Here is a 19531-nt window from a genome sequence, read left to right as displayed (position 1 = left end):
CATTTCCATCCCGGTGTTAAATTGTAAAAAGAGGATCCCCCCCCCCGCGCGCCTCCCTCGGCAGGAGCGGCGGCGGCGGAGGCTGCAGGAGCAGCAGCAGCAGCAGCAGCAGCAGCGAGAGCAAGCACCAGCACCACCACCATCAGCCGCACCACCACCACCATCGCCTCCTCCTCCTCTCCTCCTCCTCCCTTTCTCCTTTTGGCAGCGCCAGGACGTCCGGTGCGGTGGTGGTGCTGGTGGCGGCGCGAGCCCACGCGATCGCCTCGGAATCGTCCCGTTCCTTCAAGGTACCTCGCGCGGAGCGAGCGAGCGAGCGGGAGCGATTGCTGCTGCGAGGCGAGGCGAGGCGAGGCGGAGGGGGAGGGAAAAAAAAGCCCAGCGAGCGAGGAGTCACGATGAGCACACGAGGTGAAGGAGCCGGCGGCCAGCCCTCGACTTCTTCCGCCGCCGCCGCCGCCGCCCAGGAGCAACCTGCCGCCACAGAACCGCCGAAGAGGGGACGAGGGAGACCCAGGAAGCAACCCCAAGTCAGTACCCGAGCCAGTAGATCTCCCCCGCCCGGCGCTTTAGAAGCGAGCCGGAGGTCTGTGGGAACGGGGCGCGCACACGTGTGCTCTGCAAAGAGGAAGCGCCGCGGCGGCTTTTGTGTGTGTATGTGTGTGCGCGCGTGTGTGCATGCAAATAGTGTTTGTGGTGGTGGTGGTGTGGTGGCGGCGACGGCGGCGGGCGCGTTTTGCTCGCCAGCTCCGGTCATGAAGAGGCAAACTGGGAAGAGGGTTCTGTGCTGAGGAGGGGGAAGGAAGGAGAAGGAGAAGAAGAGACGGGGGGAAAAAAACCCCTCTTGGCAAGGGGAGGGAAGCGGCGCGCGCGTTTGTTGCTTTTTAAAAGGCGAAACCTTCCCTCGGCCTTCCTCTTTTGTGTGCCAGGAGTGCTGCTTTCGCACTGCTTAACGCGGAGCAGCTCCGCTCCCACCAACCAGCGCTCGCTGCCTCATTTCGAGCAGTTTAAATCTGGAGTGTGTGGGGAGGGAGCGAAAGGGAGGAAGAAGTGAACTCGCACTCTTTGCTATGTCTCAATCGTGTGTGTGTGTTTTTGTATGGGGGGGGGTCTTACAGAGGACGACTGCCCGTTCAATCCTGCCCTACCTCGGAGTTTGTTATCCCCCCCCCCCAAGTCTGAACCTGGGTATGGCGGGGGGCCAAAAATCTCTCCGCTTGTATGGTACGAAAGGGAACCTCTGTTGTCAGCAGTGCATCTTGCATGACTGTTGGCACTTTGGAGGCGGTTTTGTTTTTGTTTTGTTTTGTTTTTGCTCTGGGGAAACTCGGGCTGTTTGGGGAGGTGCGGGTGACTTTTTGGCTTTGGGTTGCGCTTCTCTTCTTGTACCACTTTCCTCAACTGAGCTGTGTTTACTCGCTGAGCGCTAGGATCCTAGGACCCCCTTTCTCTCCAAGGCAGTGTGAAATCCAGAAATACTTTGTACTGCTCAAAGTAAACAGGCCAGCGGGGATACCGGGGTTTTTCTACTCCCTTGGAGTGATGTGGATTTTTTAAAAAAAAAAATATCTGCGGATGCAACCAATTAAGCTCGCAATTGTAGGTCTGCAGAGCCCGCACGGAGAAGCTGCAGACTGGAAGGGGTTTTTGTTGTTGTTTGTAGTGATTTTCATTTCCTCGGAAGTAGCGAACAGTAAAGTGCCTAGTAAGTGCATTTAAAACTGACTTCCGCAGGCTTAAAGCTGGGGGGGGGGGTGTTTCATTCATTAGTATCAAACCATTTCCTTCGGACCACATCAGATGATCAGCAAACTGATCTGGGATCTTAAATACAAAAGCACCTCTGAAAGGGGGTTCCCTTAAGCTTGGGATGATGTTGTTTGAGCACCAACTAGGTCTTGCGCCCACCCACTTATCCCCCTCCCTTTTTCAACCGAAATGCAATAAAATACCTTCGGGAAACCGCAACAGTTTGAATCCCCACCCCAATTGCATTTACCTTTGTTGAGCAATTGCATTTGCAAGCTTTCCTATCCTTAACAAGTTTTCCCACCCCTGCCTGTACCACTCTGGTTTTAGCTAAGGGTGTGTGTGGGGGGTTTTAACTAAGCCGGGGGTGGGGTGGGGTGCATGATTTGAGAATGAAATGTTTAGGGTTTCACTGGATTGCACAGAAAGACACCCCCCCACATGTGTTTTCCTTCTCTCCCAATCAGTGCTCAACATTGTTGCTGTTGTGACTCTTTTGGAAGGATGTAATGTCACTTACAGTGCAATCCTATGAATTCTTACGTAGAAGTAAGCCCCATTAAGTTCAGTGGGACATACTGCCAGGTGTGTATTGGATTGCATTATAGCCCAAAGACTTTACCCATTTAGAAAATTTTAGAATTCTTTAACAAACTGTATCTAATTAGTTGTACAGGATACAAACTGCATCCTGTAATACAAATGAAATGTTTTATACTTGGAAGTGGATGTGGATTTTTTTTCTTTTAGTACATATGATTCAGCGAATAAATATTTGAAATCTGAACACTTAATCATATCCATTTAAATGGCTCTTTTATTTATTGTCAAACAGAGAGGCCATTGGGAGAAGAGAAATTATTTTTCTTCTATAATTTGAATCCCAGACACCTTTTAAATTTTGCATTGTTTTTTCATTTTGCCAAAATTCTGTAGTCTTTTTCCACACACAATATAGAAAATTCCATTAAGTTTAACAAATGGAAGTAAAGTGCAAACTACAGAACAAGAGATAGCTATCTTTGAAACTTTAGGAGAACAAAAGTTGTGTGCAGTTCTTTAATGCTGAGGATCTGCAGCATATTTCGTCTCTAATATTAGAAAAGAAAATTAAATGACTAATGGTCAATACATTAAATTATTAGCTATTGGTAGTTTGTGAAAAGTCTTGAATAACTAAAATGTCAGACGTTATCATTGTTAAATATTTTGGACTGGAAAGAGTCACCACAACTGTAAGAACATACAAACTTGTTTTGTCATAGCAATTCATTGACCATGAAGATTTTAGCCAGTGCATGCAATTAAAAGGGTTTTTTTTCCATTCTCTTGATATATTTGCTTACACTATTAAATGTGATGCAGTTACAAAGTACAAGTTAAGTGTTGTTGCTTGTATTTAGGTTCTCAGTTGAAATTGTTGCACAACAGCATGTTTTCCTGTGTTTAGGAACCAACAGGAGAGCCATCTCCTAAAAGACCAAGAGGAAGACCTAAAGGAAGCAAAAACAAGAGTCCCTCTAAAGCAGCTCAAAAGGTGAGATTACTTCACAGAAAAAAGATTTACTTACATTACTATCAGCCAGTGTCCAAAGGAATTTACTTAATTAACCTCTGAACTGCAGGATTTGTGCCATTTTACTAATATTTCATGCTGGAATGTTGTAAGAGAATCCTAGAGAGACAGTTTCCCCAGTTTTAAATAATGCCTTACAGGATTATGCACTAGAAGAAATAAGTTTATGGTATTGTGAATTTAGAACATTCTGATCATCTAGCAGTAAGAATTAAAATTGTGCAGGCATCTTAAAATCATGCCCAAACTATTTGCTGGAGCTAAGTATTTTGGTGAATATATTGTGGTGATTATCATTATCATAATTAGGGAGGCATTCATGCATCGCTTCTCACTGCAGAAAGCAAATTTAATGTGATCTACACAAACACCTACAAAATATTAATACAACCAACCCCCCAATCAATACATCCATAATCAGTTCAATACATATAAAATAAACACCATGGAAAAATAATAGAAAAGATTATGAAAAGTGTTCATTCACATTACACAAAATCTTGCCCCCTCTCACAACTCAGTATGAGCATCACAAAAGCAGTCAACAACAATTGGGTCATAAGTAATGTCCAACTGCCTAGGAAAATAAGTGCTTCTTCTGTTAATAAAACCAGTGAGTACTACTGGAAAATAGAATATTTCTGAAAATGTATAGGGATCAGAGTTACATTCCAGACTACTCTACTAGCCTATCTTGTGTTGTTTAGTGGTTAACTGAGCACTGTATCACAAGGAGGCAAGTATGTGAGAAAACCTTTTCAGCCAGCATTTTATTCTGAAGATTGGCAGGGGATATATTAATAGATTAATAGATTATTGTTCTTGTCCCCATTTGATTTTTTTCAGGTGGGGAGGAGATTTTTGTTTTTATTTAAATGCACAAATGTGAGTTACAGTGCTGTACTAGTAAGGATTCCTTTGTTTGTTTGTTTGTTTACTAGAAGATACTGGTGGCACTTAGAAACAGTTGTATGTAGCTTTGAAAATAAACACAGGAGTCATGTTTCTGTGGAAAACTGATACACTAGTTAACACTAGCACACTAACAAATATGATGACCAAAACCTTACCAAATCTTACCAAAAATCTTATCAAATCAACTGGTGTGGAAGTGTGTTCTTAACTGTTAATTGTTACAAATTATGTGGTAGAATGCATTTTAGAACATGGTTGTAGACTATTCTGGATAAATCTTTCTTGCTTTTAGTATAGATGCTAGTGGGTTCTAGCCCTGTTATGTTTGATAGTTTTCAGTGTTATAAATTACCATAGCAACTTACAATAAATATTATTTTATTTAAGGGCAGTCTATGGATTTGGGTCTGTTTTATTTTAACTCCTTTGAATATCAGTACAGGAAACCTTTCCTTGCTCTCTTTACATTTGTCCCCTCCTCCTTTTTTCCTTTTTTTCCACAACTAAAGTTAAAAAAAAGTCTTCAGTCAACAAAGTGCAGAAAAAGGAAACCAAATGGTCAAGGGTCTCTAGCAACTCCCCTACAATGAAAGGTTATAAAGTTTGGGGCTTTTTAACTTAGAAATAAGGTGAGTAATTAGTGGGAATGGAACATAAAATTATGCAAGATGTGGGGGAATAGAGTAAGAGAAGTATTTTTCTTGTTCTCTCTTAATTTTAGAACCTGGGTTCATCCTATGAAGCTAACTGGTAGGAAATTCAGGGCAAATAAAAGGAAGTGCTTCTTCACACAACACTTAGCTAAACTATGGAATTCAAGTTGCAGTGATGGCTACTAACCTAGCATTTTTAAATGGCAGTCAGATAAATTCATGGAGAATAAGGCTGATCAATGGCTCCTATTCATGATGGCTATATGTCACTTCCAGTATCAGAGGCCGCATGCTACTCTGTACTGGTTATTGAAGACATGAGTGGGAGAGTCCTTTTGCATTCGTGTCATGCTTGTGGGCTTCCATAAACATTGGCTGGCCACAGTGGGAACAGGATGCAGGACTAGACAAGCTTCAGTCATGGTAACATTCTCTTACCTCGTCTTCATGTCGCTTTAAGGATGTACATTTTGTACAACTTAATAAAAGCTGAAATTAGGTTCATTGTTTTGAACATGTAAATGTTCAACCTAAAATACTTTTAGGAATAGTTCAGGTAATTTACGGTAAAAATTATTGGGGCAACAAGGATCCTTAAATATTTATACATTTAAACAAACATGAACAAACTAGCAAATTATATACATGGATGTGTTTCCTACTGAATCCTACAATATCAGGCCTAGGCAGAAATATTAATTAACCTATGTTTTCAGGATCATTTTGTAATATGAAACTGATTTACTCAGATGTAGGAGCTGGTCAGCTTAATTTCAAATTTTAAAGTTCAATAACATAAGTTTATAAAGACAAAGTTACACACTATTCATAATAACTTAGATCCAAAATCCATATTGAGATCATTGATACTTATAAAGATACCAGTCATTCTTGACTTAAGTTTCTTGAGTCAAAAATATGACCAAATGAATTCTACCCTGTATAAAAGTAAAGATAGACACAGCCACTGGGAGTTCCTCTTGTATAGAGTCCACTGAAACAAATTGGACTTGTCCAGAATTGTGAAGGGGCAAGGCAACCGTGAAATACAATGGAATAGGGTTTAGTAGGTGTTCTCTAGGTAGTGAACCTTCAGCTAAGACCCCCAGCTGGGAAGCTTTTCTTTATGTCGTTTATGTGTTTGCCTTGCAAGTTAGTTAGCCTTGTCTTTTTATTTTATTTAAAATTCTTTAAATAAAAGGACAGAATGTCTAGGATTGCCTCAGCTTCAAATGCCTGCTTAATTCTAGAGACCTGAGTATACTGAGTGTGTTCTTCTGTTGTATGCAAAAGCTGTCCCATACATTTGAATGGAGAGAATAATTTGTCTGAAAAGTATAATGTTCACATTGGATGAATGCAGAGGTTCCATATGAACCACGACATGGCATTGTAACTTCTGCACCAGTGAAAAGTAAGGAATCTCTGGTTTTGGGTTGTGTTGAGGGTCAAGGTACAGCTTCATGTGCTGTATAACATGAGATAACTCACACCTGCCTTATAACTGTTTGAGCTATTCTTAAAGTTAATTTTTGAGGATTTCGAAAAGATTGTAACTTCCTGAGGCATGCCTGTTAAATAATGAAAAACAATGGACACATTTTTTATTTTGACCTTACATAGCAGTGCTTGCTCATTGCTAAGACCAATTCAACCATATATGTAGTTAAATCTGTAAGCCATGAAAAAATTACAGGAATTTCTGGTGAAGGTGGCCTCTTTCCCAAAGTGAGTGAGCGTGCTTATACCCATACAAGATAAACATGGACTTCTAGAGTTCACAAAGGAGGCCTAGGAAGACACTTGTGATTAATTGATAAGGTGTTCTCTTACATGATCCTACACATCATAATAAAAAATGTACAGCTGGTCAAGAATGTTAGAATATTCACACAAGATGGTGAAACCGGCTTTGATATATTTCAGAGGCAAAGACCATCAAACCTGTTGGATTGTCTTGGGATGTTGATGTGTGTATTTAAATTTCTTGATGCATGGTGATATTCTTTCTTAACTCATAGGGTTTATTTTTGGACTTAGAAAACTGGCCTGGGGACATTAAAAAACAAATTGAGCTTGTTAGGAAATTAACAGTGTGAAACTTGACAATTCATACAAAATGCTGGAGGATCAACTGAGCAGTTTGTTTCATGTCTGCTGCACAAATTCCAAGGAGTAGGCCTGTAAAAACAGTCATATAAAATCCACAACTAAATCAAATAATCTGAAGGTATTTTAGAAGCAACAATATTGTTTGTGGGCCTTTTTCTGCAGAAATCGAACATGGATATAACAAGCAAAAGACAACTGAAAAAGAAGTGTTTGTACTTGTATGTTTAGTAGCTGTTCTTACTGAGAGGTTTATACCTCTAAACCCTTTCTAATGTTATTTGAAGGTCTGTTCTTAAAATATTTGGAGATGGGAAGCTTATTTCATATAAAGAAAGCTGGTTGACAACTTTTTGCAGCAACGGAAGAGATCTCACAGTTCTAGTTCTGCTTGTAAGGATTTTACTTGTTCTTAATTCAGATTTATGCTTAACAAGAATGCATAGAAAACTGATTGTTTAGAATGAAGAGATACACTTGAGCTATAATTTGAAGCAGGGTTGTTTGGAAATGACTTTTGTTAAAATCAATGGCGCTTTTGTAAAGTAATGTTCATTATATAACATAAGAGCTATAATCACAGGTGAATCATAGAATCATACAGTTGGAAGAGGCCTAGAAGGTGATTGGGTGCAACCTCTTGCTCAATCAGACCCTGCTTAGCAGCCAAGGTTAGGCAGGATCAGGCACATTATGTTCCTTTAGTTGGGGTAGCAAAAGAAGCCAGTCCCCATCACTGTGGTCATATATGCAGACATATTGTGGCAGATTGGCATGACTTTTATCTGTCCCAGTCCCTGCTATTCTTTTAGTAGCGGAGAACTTCTCTGGTTCAGCCCTATTAACATGTTATATTTACACCAAGAAAGATCTGTTTTGCAGCTTGTTGTAGAATGCTGCCAGATTGATTTTTAAGATTTAACTGGAACTTTTTATAAAACTGATAACTTTTGGGTTATCGCTGAATGTTAGACCCAAGCAGTACTTGAGCTTTGGTTTGTCTTTGTAGCTGACTGTGCCGGCTGCTATGCTCATGTGGGCAAGTAGACCACATGGGGCTGAGCAGATGACTGCAAAGTTTGGTGGATGGTGAAACCAGTCATGTGATTGCTTTGGCACGTGCAGTTTTTAATTACAGCACACTGCTGAAAATCTATCAACCATCAACAGAAATATGGTTTAGTAAATGTGCAGAAAAATTGTGTGTATGCTAAAGTTGCTCTTTGACTGCTTCAGTGTGTGTTGATGTACGTTCTTCATGTACGAGTACCAGTTATAGGACTTCTGATAATGCAGTTTCTGTAGTATCATGTATCTCTTTCCCCATAGGGCTATTGGTGAATCAATATATTTGACTTTTATGGATTGCCAAATAGTATGTTCTGAACAGCGTGATCCTGTGACTTGAGGCCTTATGCCTTGCCACTGATTCACAAAAAGTTTTCACGCAATGGACATGTTGACTATAGAAATGACCAATGGAAAGTGCATCAGTGGATCTGACCAGACCATTGATCCACAAACTCACTAGACAGACTGCAGAAGATTACCTAAGTTTGCACTCCACTATCTGTGCTATTCTGCTAAGGTTTGTGTTACTATGATTATGTATTCTTAGTGTACCTCCTGACTATATTTAAATGATAGCAACCATTTTCTTTATGTTAGAACATGGGTCCTCAAACTACGGTCCAGGGGCTGGATCCTGCCTGCTATGACCATTTATCCGGTCCGCCATGCCCATTAGGACCCGCTGCGCACGTGCCCACCGAATACCTGCCACTGCCCACTTCACCCCGCACGTGGGGAGGCAGCGGTCTGCTCACTCGGAGAAAACGATCTCCAAGCAAGCAAGCAAGCTGGTGCCTCGTGCGCCCGCCTCGCGCCGCGTGCCCGCCCCCACCTTGCCTCGTCTCCTTGCCACGTGCATGCTCGCCCGTGCCTTGCCTCACCTCGTGCCCCACACATGCCGCCCCCGCGCACCGCCGGCATCTCCTTTTTGGCCCGCGCCCGGCCCCAGCACCTTTCAACTGGCCCCCTGGTGAAAAAGTTTGAGGACCCCTGTGTTAGAAGGTTCAGCTCACAAGTTATTCAGGCTAGATCTTTCTCTCAAACCTAGGCAAGTTATGAGTCACTTGAAATGATGTCTGCCAAAGCCGCTTGTTTGTTTCCAAAAGGATGGTGTATCTAATAAACATTCTTTCCCTTTTTGCTTCCTCCAGTTAACAAGAAAGTATGTTACATGACTAAAGACATGCCTGGTCATGTTCAATCACATGCAGTGATGCAGCAATCAGAAACTACACCGATTATTCTTGATCAGGTTGTCAATAGAGTTAGACAACAGATTGCATTGGTTAAGCAAGTATAGATTGCCATGGATATTCTTTATGACTTGTAATTTAGTTTACAGAGAGGACAGAGGTTTTGGCAGGGACACAAATCCTAGGGTCTAGCTAATGATTGCTGAAGTGGTGGTACTATCAGTGTAGAAGGTTGAAGTTGACCTCAGACACTATTGCTACTGCTACCCTAATGCTGCTACTATTGTGTATGATGCCGGTGGTACGTTTTATAATGTTCAAAGTGAAATGGCTGGGCTTGGTTGATGGCCTTTTCTCAGTAATGCTTTAAATTTATTTGAGTACCTCAGATTTTGTGGAGACTGCTCCATCTCTCTTTTCGTCAACTACTGTAAGTTGCATCAGTTTGCTTCTAAATAAGAACTAGCAGAATCCCCCCCTCTCCCCTGGTTTAAAATTCTGTAGTTTATGGCTAAGCAAAAGCAATAGTTTGCCAGCAGTAGGTGTGAGCTTCTGGTTCAAAGAAGTGCTGAGCTGTGAGTATTCTGCAAGTATATACCTAAACAGATCTTGCAGAGGCTTTTCCTTTGGAAATGTTGATCAGGACAAAGTTTCAAGAGCTGAGCCAGATCTGGGTCAGCCTTTAGCCTTGCAAGTGGCTTCACCTATGCCATCTCTAATTGCATCATCAAATATTACTGATGTAAGGACTTCCCTTCTGTAAGGAAAAAAAAAAAAAATGAAATGTAAAACACAGGAAGTCCCAGACTTTTTGCAACCCACAGCTCCCTTAAAAGATTCCTGAATTTTCTTGAAAGAATTACCTATTCTGTCTGGAACTGCCCCTCAGTCTGGAAAAACATGGATGCAGAATAAATGTATAAAATACATTTTAATTGGTTTCTCTTTCTCTAGGAAAAATGCATTTTTATGTTTATCTCATTCTTGTCTAAAATAAAATTATATGAGAAAAGACTTGGATGTACTGCAGTTAAGTAATTGGTTATTTCTAATGGCTTTAATGTTTAAGAACCAGTGATGTTTTCCGACACAGCCCAAATTATATATATTTTGAAAAAATAGTTCCAGATGGAAAATTAGTCTCATCTCACAGCAACTTTGCCTTTACTGTTTGTAGTTGTGGATTTCCCCCCTGTATTTCTGAAAACTATTTACTTGGAAGAAAATCTCAGTTTGATTCATGCACAAATCTATATGCATTAAGAGTGTCATCCTTTCTACACTGAGACTCAACTCCAAGTAAATATGCATAGAATTGGATCACTTGCCTTTCAGAGAAGGCATACCACTATTATTCTGTAAAACTTTTCTATTTATTACATCTTTCCACATCAAAGCACTGAAAATAGGAATATAGTACTGGCTTTGTCATTCATCTGAGAAAAAGCTGTTTGGAAGGTACACTTCAAGGTAAAGAGAATATTTTACTCAGGCACTATTATTTGGCAGGAAAGCTGCTAATCACTGCTGGGATTATCTTAGAAGTATCTTGAAAAACAGTCATCTGTGCAGAGTTGAGATGAAGCAACAAAATAAATCACAGTTTTAAATCTCTTTTGAGGTAAAAGCTTACTTTAGGCATGGACTCACTCCATGCCCTTGGTCAAATTATTGAGTTTTGGGCTCAGCCTTCCCACAGTAGTATTTTATAGTACTGTGATGAAAATTCCTCCCATCTATTTTTTCAACCATACTCATTCACTTTGATGGAAAAGGCATTTAAAGGTGAAGAAATTTCAGAGACATTCTCATGGGCTGGATTGAGAATTCTTGTGCAGTGACCAAGAAATGTGCACAACTGTCTTTCATTGTACAATCATTTCTCTGGCAGCTGGCAGCCTCCTTAGATTTCTGCACTTCCTGCCCAGGGGAAGATATCACAAGGTAATTCCTCCCACAGGCTTTTCAGATCAAAAAGTGATCTGAAAGACTGTTGAGCAATAGAGAAGTGTGTAATAGAAAGAAAAACACAGGCAGGACCCTTAGCTACCCCGTAGTGATTAGGTATGGTCAAAAGCAATACCAAAATAAATTCAAAATAAATTACAAAATGCCCTGAGAATGAAGCAGTTAAATGGAAACCTCTTTCTTGGAGAAAAAAACATTTTCAGTAAATAGGAGGTCAGATTTTTGCTTCGGCTCCTCTATGGGGCTAAAGACAATACTCTGCCCCCCCCACCCCCAACGACATGGCTTTCAGGAAGACGGGTGTAATCAGCACCTGCATTAGAGACAAGGTGCACCTACAGTTACACCTTAGAACTTCAGCGTTTGGAAGACCTTCAGAGAAGGTGCTGCACCATGAAGGACAGCCAGAGCACAGCCAAAATTCCTCAAATAATTTTTCTCAGGAAAGTCCTAAAATGTTCATTTTTTAAAAACTCCCCTCCCTCTGAAGAAACCCTGCTTGTCAAGAGGCTTCTCCAAATAACTTTCTTTATTATTTTTTTGTGGTTGTACTTCTCCTCCCTCAATGCCTTGAATGCTAGGGATGTGGTATTTTGGAGGATGCAAAATTGGGCCAGGCTGCCCACTCAGTTGAAACTGTTGCTGCTTGCAGTAGCAGTACCAAAACAAAACAAAACCACTCTCCACACCAGAAACATTCTTATAAATGATAGGGAAAAGAAGCTGTAAAGCTGTGCGGGATCACACCAAAGGAGCTTCTGATCCACCATTGTTCACATTGGTCAAACCAGCTTCCCACAGGCTTCTGCAAGCTGATTATGAGTGTTATAGCACACTCCCACCCAAGTTTGTTAGCACCTGGTGTACACAGGTGTACTGCCTCTGATCCTAGAGATATCATATATCCATCCATCAGGACTAGTAGACATTGATAGCCTTCTCCATGAATTTTTTCAGTTGCCTATTAAAGACATTGCAGTTGTGACTATCACTCTATCTGATGGAGGAGAGATGGTTCAGCTGTGTGGTGCGATACTTCCTTTTATCTGTTTTGAATCACCCACCAATCATCTTCATGGAATGACCCTGGGACCTCATATATTATGAGAGAGGGAGAAAAGTACTTTCTTATCCACTTCTCCACATCATGCATGATTCCCATACACCTTTATCATCTACCTCCTTTCCTTTTCCCTAAGCTAAACATCCTCCATCATTGGAACTGTTCCACGTAGGGGAATCAGTCTAACATCTAACCCCTTGATAATTTTAGCTGCCCTTGTCTTCACTTTATCCAACTCAACTATATCCTTATTCAGGTGCTCCGATCAGAACTGTACACAGTATTATAAGTACAGTCAAACCATAGACTTGTATAAAGGCAGTATGATATTGGCAGTTCTATTTTCACTGCCTTTACTAATTATGCCCAACATGGACTTTCCCTTTATCACAGCAGTCTCATACTGGGTTGACATTTTCATTGAACTGTTCAACATAACATGAAGATCCCTTACTTGGCCAGCCACAGCCAACCCAGTTCCCATCAGTTTATACTGGAAGTTGGGATTTTTTTTTTGCTTCAAGGTGCAGCATTCCCTGTTGCGAATGAAAGAGCCGGTTCTTGGTACATGTTTCAGGGCTGGGGTGGCCCTGACTCTTTGGATGAGGATAGTGTGGCCTCGGGAATGAGGTCTGCAGACATAGTATTTAAAATTTAAACATTTTCAATACTGCCATTCATTGAAAATTTCATGACAGTTTACACATTTAAAAAAACCAATCAGTAAAACAATTAAAAACTTAATACCCGTACTTGATGCTAAAGTAATTAAAATACTACTTAACAATTTAAAAATTGGGTAAATAAAAAGGTTTTGGCCTGATGCTGGAACAAATAAAGTGCTGACACCAGGCACACCTCTCTGGGCAGCAAGTTCCATAATTGGCGTGCTGCAGCAGAAAAGGCCCTTCTTGTAACAGCCCTTCTTACCTGCGTCAAGGAAGGCTCTTGGAGGAGGACCTCCACAGATGATCTTAAGATCCGGGCAGGCTCCTATGTAAGGAAACATTAGATAACACAGAGATAGCCGAGGAGGAAGAGCTTATTTCAAGGTCACCATCTTCAGCTGTTCAGGCAGATTCTGGGAGCCAGCAGGGTCTGGGTGCCAGGAGGAGCCAGGGGAGCATGGTCCTATTCTTGACCCCATGATGTGGTGTCAAGAGAGAAGGGCTAGCCAACTATCTACAAATAGAGTTGATAATTTCAGGAAGTCATTTGTGCACAGCTCTGGTATTGTAGTAGTACAGACTACCTAACGGGGCTCTTGTAAGGTTTACTAAAATGTCAGTAAAATGCTGTATCTCTCTAAGCATGTGCATTTTTAACACGTAATACAGTTGTTTGATTCAAGTGAGAAATTTCTGAATTACATTTTTTCCTGCAACCTAAGAGAGAGAGAGAGATGTGGCATTTGGGACAACACCTGTCTTAGAGTATTAAAGGTACCTTTAGAAGCAAAATCTGTGTTTGGGCTTCCTTGTGTGCCTCTCCTTTCTTTTGTAATTGTTAAGTTTTGTTCTTGTTTTTTTTTAAGAATGCAAAGCCAGATTTTATAATTATTTGGGAACTGATCCCTTCACTAGAACAGGTAGTTTGATCGCTTTGTTTCTGTGAAGTTCTAACTCTTCCAGGTACATACCTGTAAAACTTATGAAAACCTGTAATACAGAAGGCTCCAAAGGGGCTGGCCTAACTGTGAAGCAGTCTTCCACGGCAATATTTTTATGGGGCATGATGCTGTGTGTTGTCTGAGAGGAGCTCCCTAAAATAACTTAAAATGGTAGAGAGGATGTTGGACTGTAGCCCCATAAAATATGGGCCAATACAATTGCTGGCTAAGTTGGCTGTGCATACAGAAGGGCGTAGACTTTAACATGGATAAATAATAATAATAATAATAATAATAATTATTATTATTATTACATTTCTATGCCGCCCCTTGCCGAAACCTCGGGGCGGCTTACAACACGATAAAATACAATGAAATACAATAGCACATAATAAATTACCATTTAATACAAAATACAAAAAATACATTCATTTACAAATATAAGAATTAAAATTATCAGTATAAATTAAGTAAATAAAAATATAGGAGGAGAAAGAGAAGGAAGAAGAAGTTGCCCTGGCCAGATCATATGTTTTAACAATTAAAATGATGTTTAAATAAAAAGGTCTTTACCTGGCGCCGAAAAACCAGTAACGACGGTGCCAGGCGGACCTCTTTGGGGACTGTTTCTTCTCCATGTCATTTTTGGATGTGTTCCACCATTGGTACATTCTACTCCATTTCTGCAGTGATATGGAGGTTTTAAAAATTCAGCACAAAAAGGCACATTTAAATATGTGTGTTAAGTTTATTTTATCTCAAAATAAGTATTTAAAACAGTTAATACCTTTCTGAGCTAAGAACTATGTGAGAACATACTCAAAGTGTGAAAGTCCATGGATAACTAATTTTACATTGATCTGGAAGACGCCCAGTAGACCAGATATTGGAATTTGTAAAGATTAAATTCCTCATGTTTCCTTCCGAAGCTACCCTCTTTCCCCCATATTGCTCATGTACAAAAGGAATAATAAAGATAGATTGTAAGGCTTTTCCAGAATTGCCTTGAAATTGGGAAGTAATGTCAGGCTCAGTTCTCAGTGTGAGTGCAGGTCCAGTTGTGATAACAATATTTGAGTACCTTAGATGCATCTGAGAGTTTCAAAGAAATAGAAATTGGGAGAAATGTTATATACTCTCAAACTGAGACTGAAGCCAAGAAATTAGAAGATTGTGACTTTGAAGGAACTAGAAAACTCTAAAGACATTTCACTAAAGACCAAAGCCATGATCATCCACACTATTGTATTCCCAAACATTATGAATAGATTTTAAAGCTTGCCGGTGAAGAAAGTTGACAGGAAGAAAATTTGAATCATGGTGCTGGAGCAGAGCTTTGTGAATATCCTGGACCAACCGAAAGATAAAAAGTGAGTCCTAGATCAAATCAAGCCAGAACATTCCGTGCAAGCAAAACCAATGAAACTGAGGCTGTTTTACTTCAGATGTATCTAACATTAGAAGACCATTGTCAAAGGAAAGTCAAAAGCAGAAGAAGAGAAACACCAGATATGAGATCAGTAAAGAAAGTACCAGGCTTCACAAGAGCTAATGAGGGTTGTCAAGGACAGGACATTTTGGAGGTGCTCCTTTGTGGGTTACCATAACTTGGAGATGACTTGTTGACATAACAGTCAAGTTGCATGGGGTAGTCAAGAATGTATATATTTCAGATAGACATCAAGAAGCATAATCATGGTGTTTGCAGGATCTGCCTTCTATATAACCCATTTGCTTCAGATAACCAGAGATTGTCTGACCGACATGGGGAGTCTAGAGGATTGGCTATGAAGTTTAAGTTCAACCTACCGAGGTGTTGTATGCAATGTTCTTCTAGAGAAAAAAAATGCAAAAGTTGCGTTAATGAAGTTGTAATGAGTGGTACAACAGCTTGGTAGAATCAGTTTACTAGATTTGATTTGACATTTGTGCAAGGTTAAACATGAGGTTTATGCTAGTGGAATTGGCTAGACTGGATAAAATGCATGGTGTGCTTACTGTAGTATTCGAGGCCATACATTGGAATGCTGGCTATAACTCAAGCACAGATATGTTTCCTTATGTAGGCAGCCTGAGATGTTTTACTGTATTATCCCAAGAAAGTTTCATCTTACAGTATTCACTGGTATTAATGATTAAAGAGGAAGTTGCCTTTTTAACAGGTTTGAAGTGATAATTTTGCCCTTCAATAGTGTGAATTTTATATTTTCACACATTTCTTCTTTGTGATGTGATGAAGATATTTGGCTACATTTATAGCTTCAAGGGGTAGGGGAAAGTAGCTGCAGTATTTTCCCAGCTTTTAGTGGAATTCCCTTTACATGGCATAGCCATGTACAAAGATTTGCCAATAAGTAACGGATACGTTAAGATGATAGATTCCCAAAGGAAAAACGAAAACACATGCACACACTATTAATTACAGAGTATAGGCACTACTGGGATTATATGGGATTTCTTAAAGCCTAAAATTGTGAGATGTATGATAAAACTGTGTTAATCACAGCTGTAAAGGGAGTAAAAGGAAATTTCTAAATCTCCCAGTTGTGGAGAAAATCTTGAAAATGTAACTGCAGAATGCCTCAAAAAGTCTCAGAAGCCAAAAGAGAAACAGCATTAAATCCAATGCATTGTTATGCCTTAGAAAATCTAAGCTCAGGTGGAGATTTTTTTTTTTTTTTAATCCCAACATTTTTGCTTCTGAGTCTTAAACATTTTGGTCTATTAATTTTTTTGCTACATAAACTGCAAGTTTATAAAACAGGTGTAGGCACCAGGAACATCCTGGGCCACATGCAGTTATCGCTATTTCCATTTCTCCTCTGTTGTCCTTTTGTTTTTAAAAAATTGAGAGAAAATTTGTTTCTGTAGCATCTATGCAATACCTGAATGGTCAAATTTAGCTTGTCTGCAGGCTAAACTAGGTCCTTTAGGCACTACAGAGATGCAGGCAGGCTAAATGACTGGTTTGCCACTGATATTTGGCAGCACACTGGCAATTTTGTTTCCTCTGCCCTCGACTCCCTTCAGAATATGGTTTGACAAGTGGGAAGGGCTAAGGGTAAAAATAGTCCCTGCACCTCCAGAAGTTGCCTATCACTTTTATAGAAAGTTACAATCCAACCTGGCCTATTCTTACCCTTGTTGCTCATATTTAAGGAGGTAAGTACTTCCCCAAGCAGTTAATAATCAACAGCTTGAGCTTCACATCCAGTTAAAATCTTTACTCATCAGATGTGGTTACCCAAACTACTGTTCTTGTGCCTACCCTTATTATTGCCTCTGTAAGAGGTTAATGGTGCTACAGGGCTGTTGCAATCTTTATTAAAAGAAAGTGCTATATTAGGGGCTGTTGCGATGCTCATTCAACTGGGATTGCGAGCCATTGCAGTCAGGGAGATTTGGTGCTGGATAACCAGAGAATGGTAGGTCTGTGGGTTTTGCTAGGTATTAATACTTTTTTGAATACTTCTGATTTTCTTCCAGTTATGAGTATGATTTCTGGCCATAATTGCAAGTGAAACTGTGAAGGCACAGTGCAGATCATGAATTTGCTTACATGCAAGAGTTCAGCTTTTTATTTGAGAATGAATCTAAAATAACTAATAGACCGTATTTTTATACTCTGATGACAACTAGTGTCCATACTTAACATAAAACATGGAGTGGATGGGTGAGAAAGACAGAGCAGCTGAAATTAATGAGTATGAACTGATCATGAATGTATACCCAAAATGCACTGAGCGGTCAGCATCTGACTTGGGGATAGATAGTATGTTTCTGCGTTTTCCTAGAGTCCCCCAGGCTCCAGTTCTTTTGTGTTAGCTGCCACTACTAACATTTTCAGTTTGTTTTGGCCCACAAAACAAAGGCAAGTTCTTTAAACAGATATGTCCAAAGGATAGTCTTTGTCAAGTATGTTGATTTGCTTTCCATACATTCTTATCAGTAGTCTAGACACATGAAGAACACAGTGAATAATCTATCATTTTTTTTAAAAGCTTTTCCTTCCTTAAACAAAGAGGTTCTCAGTCTATTTTATGAAAGGATGGGAGCAGCATTTCTCCATAAGGGAGAAGGCAAGAGAGCAAAAGATAGTTAACAAAGTGATTTTTCTTGGTGTCTCTCATCTAATCAATAGATAAATAAAATGAATACAGTTGCAGGAAATATGCAGTCATTACCCAAAATAACAGAATTGTCTAAAAAAGGAATATAGTGTTAATTACAGATATTTTGGAACTGTATTTTGTTTTTACAGAAAGCAGAAGCCACTGGAGAAAAACGACCAAGAGGCAGGCCCAGGAAATGGGTAAGCATTGCATTTAAAGGCTTTACTTTTTCTTTACACCCTTCAAAACATAGCAAATTAACTTTAAAGAAGGCAGTTGTTTTATTTGTGTCTGTTGCTTTTCTCAATTTGATTTTTCTTCTAGTGAATCCAGGCCCCACATCAGTGGTTATCACAATTGGGGAGTGGGAGAAATGCATCTCCAAAAATGCTGTTGTCTACATAATTACAATTATTAATAATTTGGAGAGTAATAGCTGCACAGAAGGACGGCACTCGCTCCCTTGACTTGCCTGTCTGAGTGATCTCGTTTTTCTGCCCCATGCACCCACACAGGGCCGGGCTGTGTGCCTGTTTCCTTTGTCTTTGTAGGGTGTATGTTTTTTCTTGTGCTGGCCAAGGACAGAGATTGTGTGCCTGACAAGCACCTGTTATCATCCCTCCTCATTCTTGCTGCTATCACTTTCTCTGGGCAGTTATCTCCATAACTGCTTTCCCTCGTCCTTGGAGTCCTCTGGACAGGATTGTCTCTTCACCGCTTTGTACTTGTGACAGTTGTGCTGGAGGGAAAAGGAATGAGCTGCATGGCATTTCCGCAGTGATGAAGCAGCAGTAACACCAGGGCACTGGGCCACAAATTCTGGACTGTGTCTGTGTGTAGAAAGATCCATTGGAAGCCTCCTGCGTGCAGCCCATAGCAACTTGAAGCAGCTGTGAATAAAATCAGTAAGAGTTAATGCATATGAGGAGTTATCACAACCTGCTTACCTTTAGACTCTGGCAGTTTGCTCAAAGACACTTTACTACTGTTTGTTGAGAGGAAATACTTAGGTGAACCTTATCTGCATGAGTGAACATCAACTCTTCCTTTAAACATAACAAAAAAAAGCATAAGGGTTACACTGAGATAATTCATTGGGCAAATTGGTTACAAAGGTTAAGGGGGGTGGTTATCAGGCATCAGAAAGTGATTATGAAAGAGGATAAAATTCAGGTGTAGTGTATCCAAAGATAAGGTTGATAAACAAAACTCCTTTGTCTCATAATATTTTATTATTTATTTATTTCATTTTATACTGTCCAGTAGCCATGGCTTTCTGGGTGGTTAACCAAAGTTAACAAAAAATTAAAAAATGTGTGCATTAAGATAAAATTAATCTAAAAACAACAAAATCATAGTAGCAATTGAATTGGCATAGTAGCATAGCAACAATACAGAATGAAATGCAATACTAAAACATGGGGTTCAAAATTAAAAGGTTAAAATGCAGGGAAAATAAAAAGATTTTCACCTGGCACTGAAAAGAATACAAAATAGGGGCCAGGTGCAACCT

At 40.1% G+C, this 19531-nt stretch overlaps 1 protein-coding gene across 1 annotated transcript; it reads left to right on the top strand.

Moving 5' to 3' along the window:
* The first annotated feature begins 398 nt into the window (after positions 1–398).
* On the top strand, positions 399–19184 carry HMGA2 (high mobility group AT-hook 2). Its single transcript, XM_044422919.1, has 4 exons — positions 399–530; positions 3200–3286; positions 18168–18218; positions 19134–19184. Exons 1-4 carry the CDS (start codon positions 399–401, stop codon positions 19182–19184), a joined length of 321 nt encoding a protein of 106 aa, XP_044278854.1.
* Positions 19185–19531: the final 347 nt, after the last annotated feature.

The sequence above is a fragment of the Varanus komodoensis genome, unplaced genomic scaffold (assembly GCF_004798865.1).
Source record: "Varanus komodoensis strain SLA01 unplaced genomic scaffold, ASM479886v1 scaffold13_1, whole genome shotgun sequence".
In the NCBI taxonomy this organism is placed as follows: Eukaryota; Metazoa; Chordata; class Lepidosauria; order Squamata; family Varanidae; genus Varanus; species Varanus komodoensis.
The sequence above is the reverse complement of the archived record's forward strand: the minus strand, read 5'-3'. Positions and strand labels throughout refer to the sequence as shown.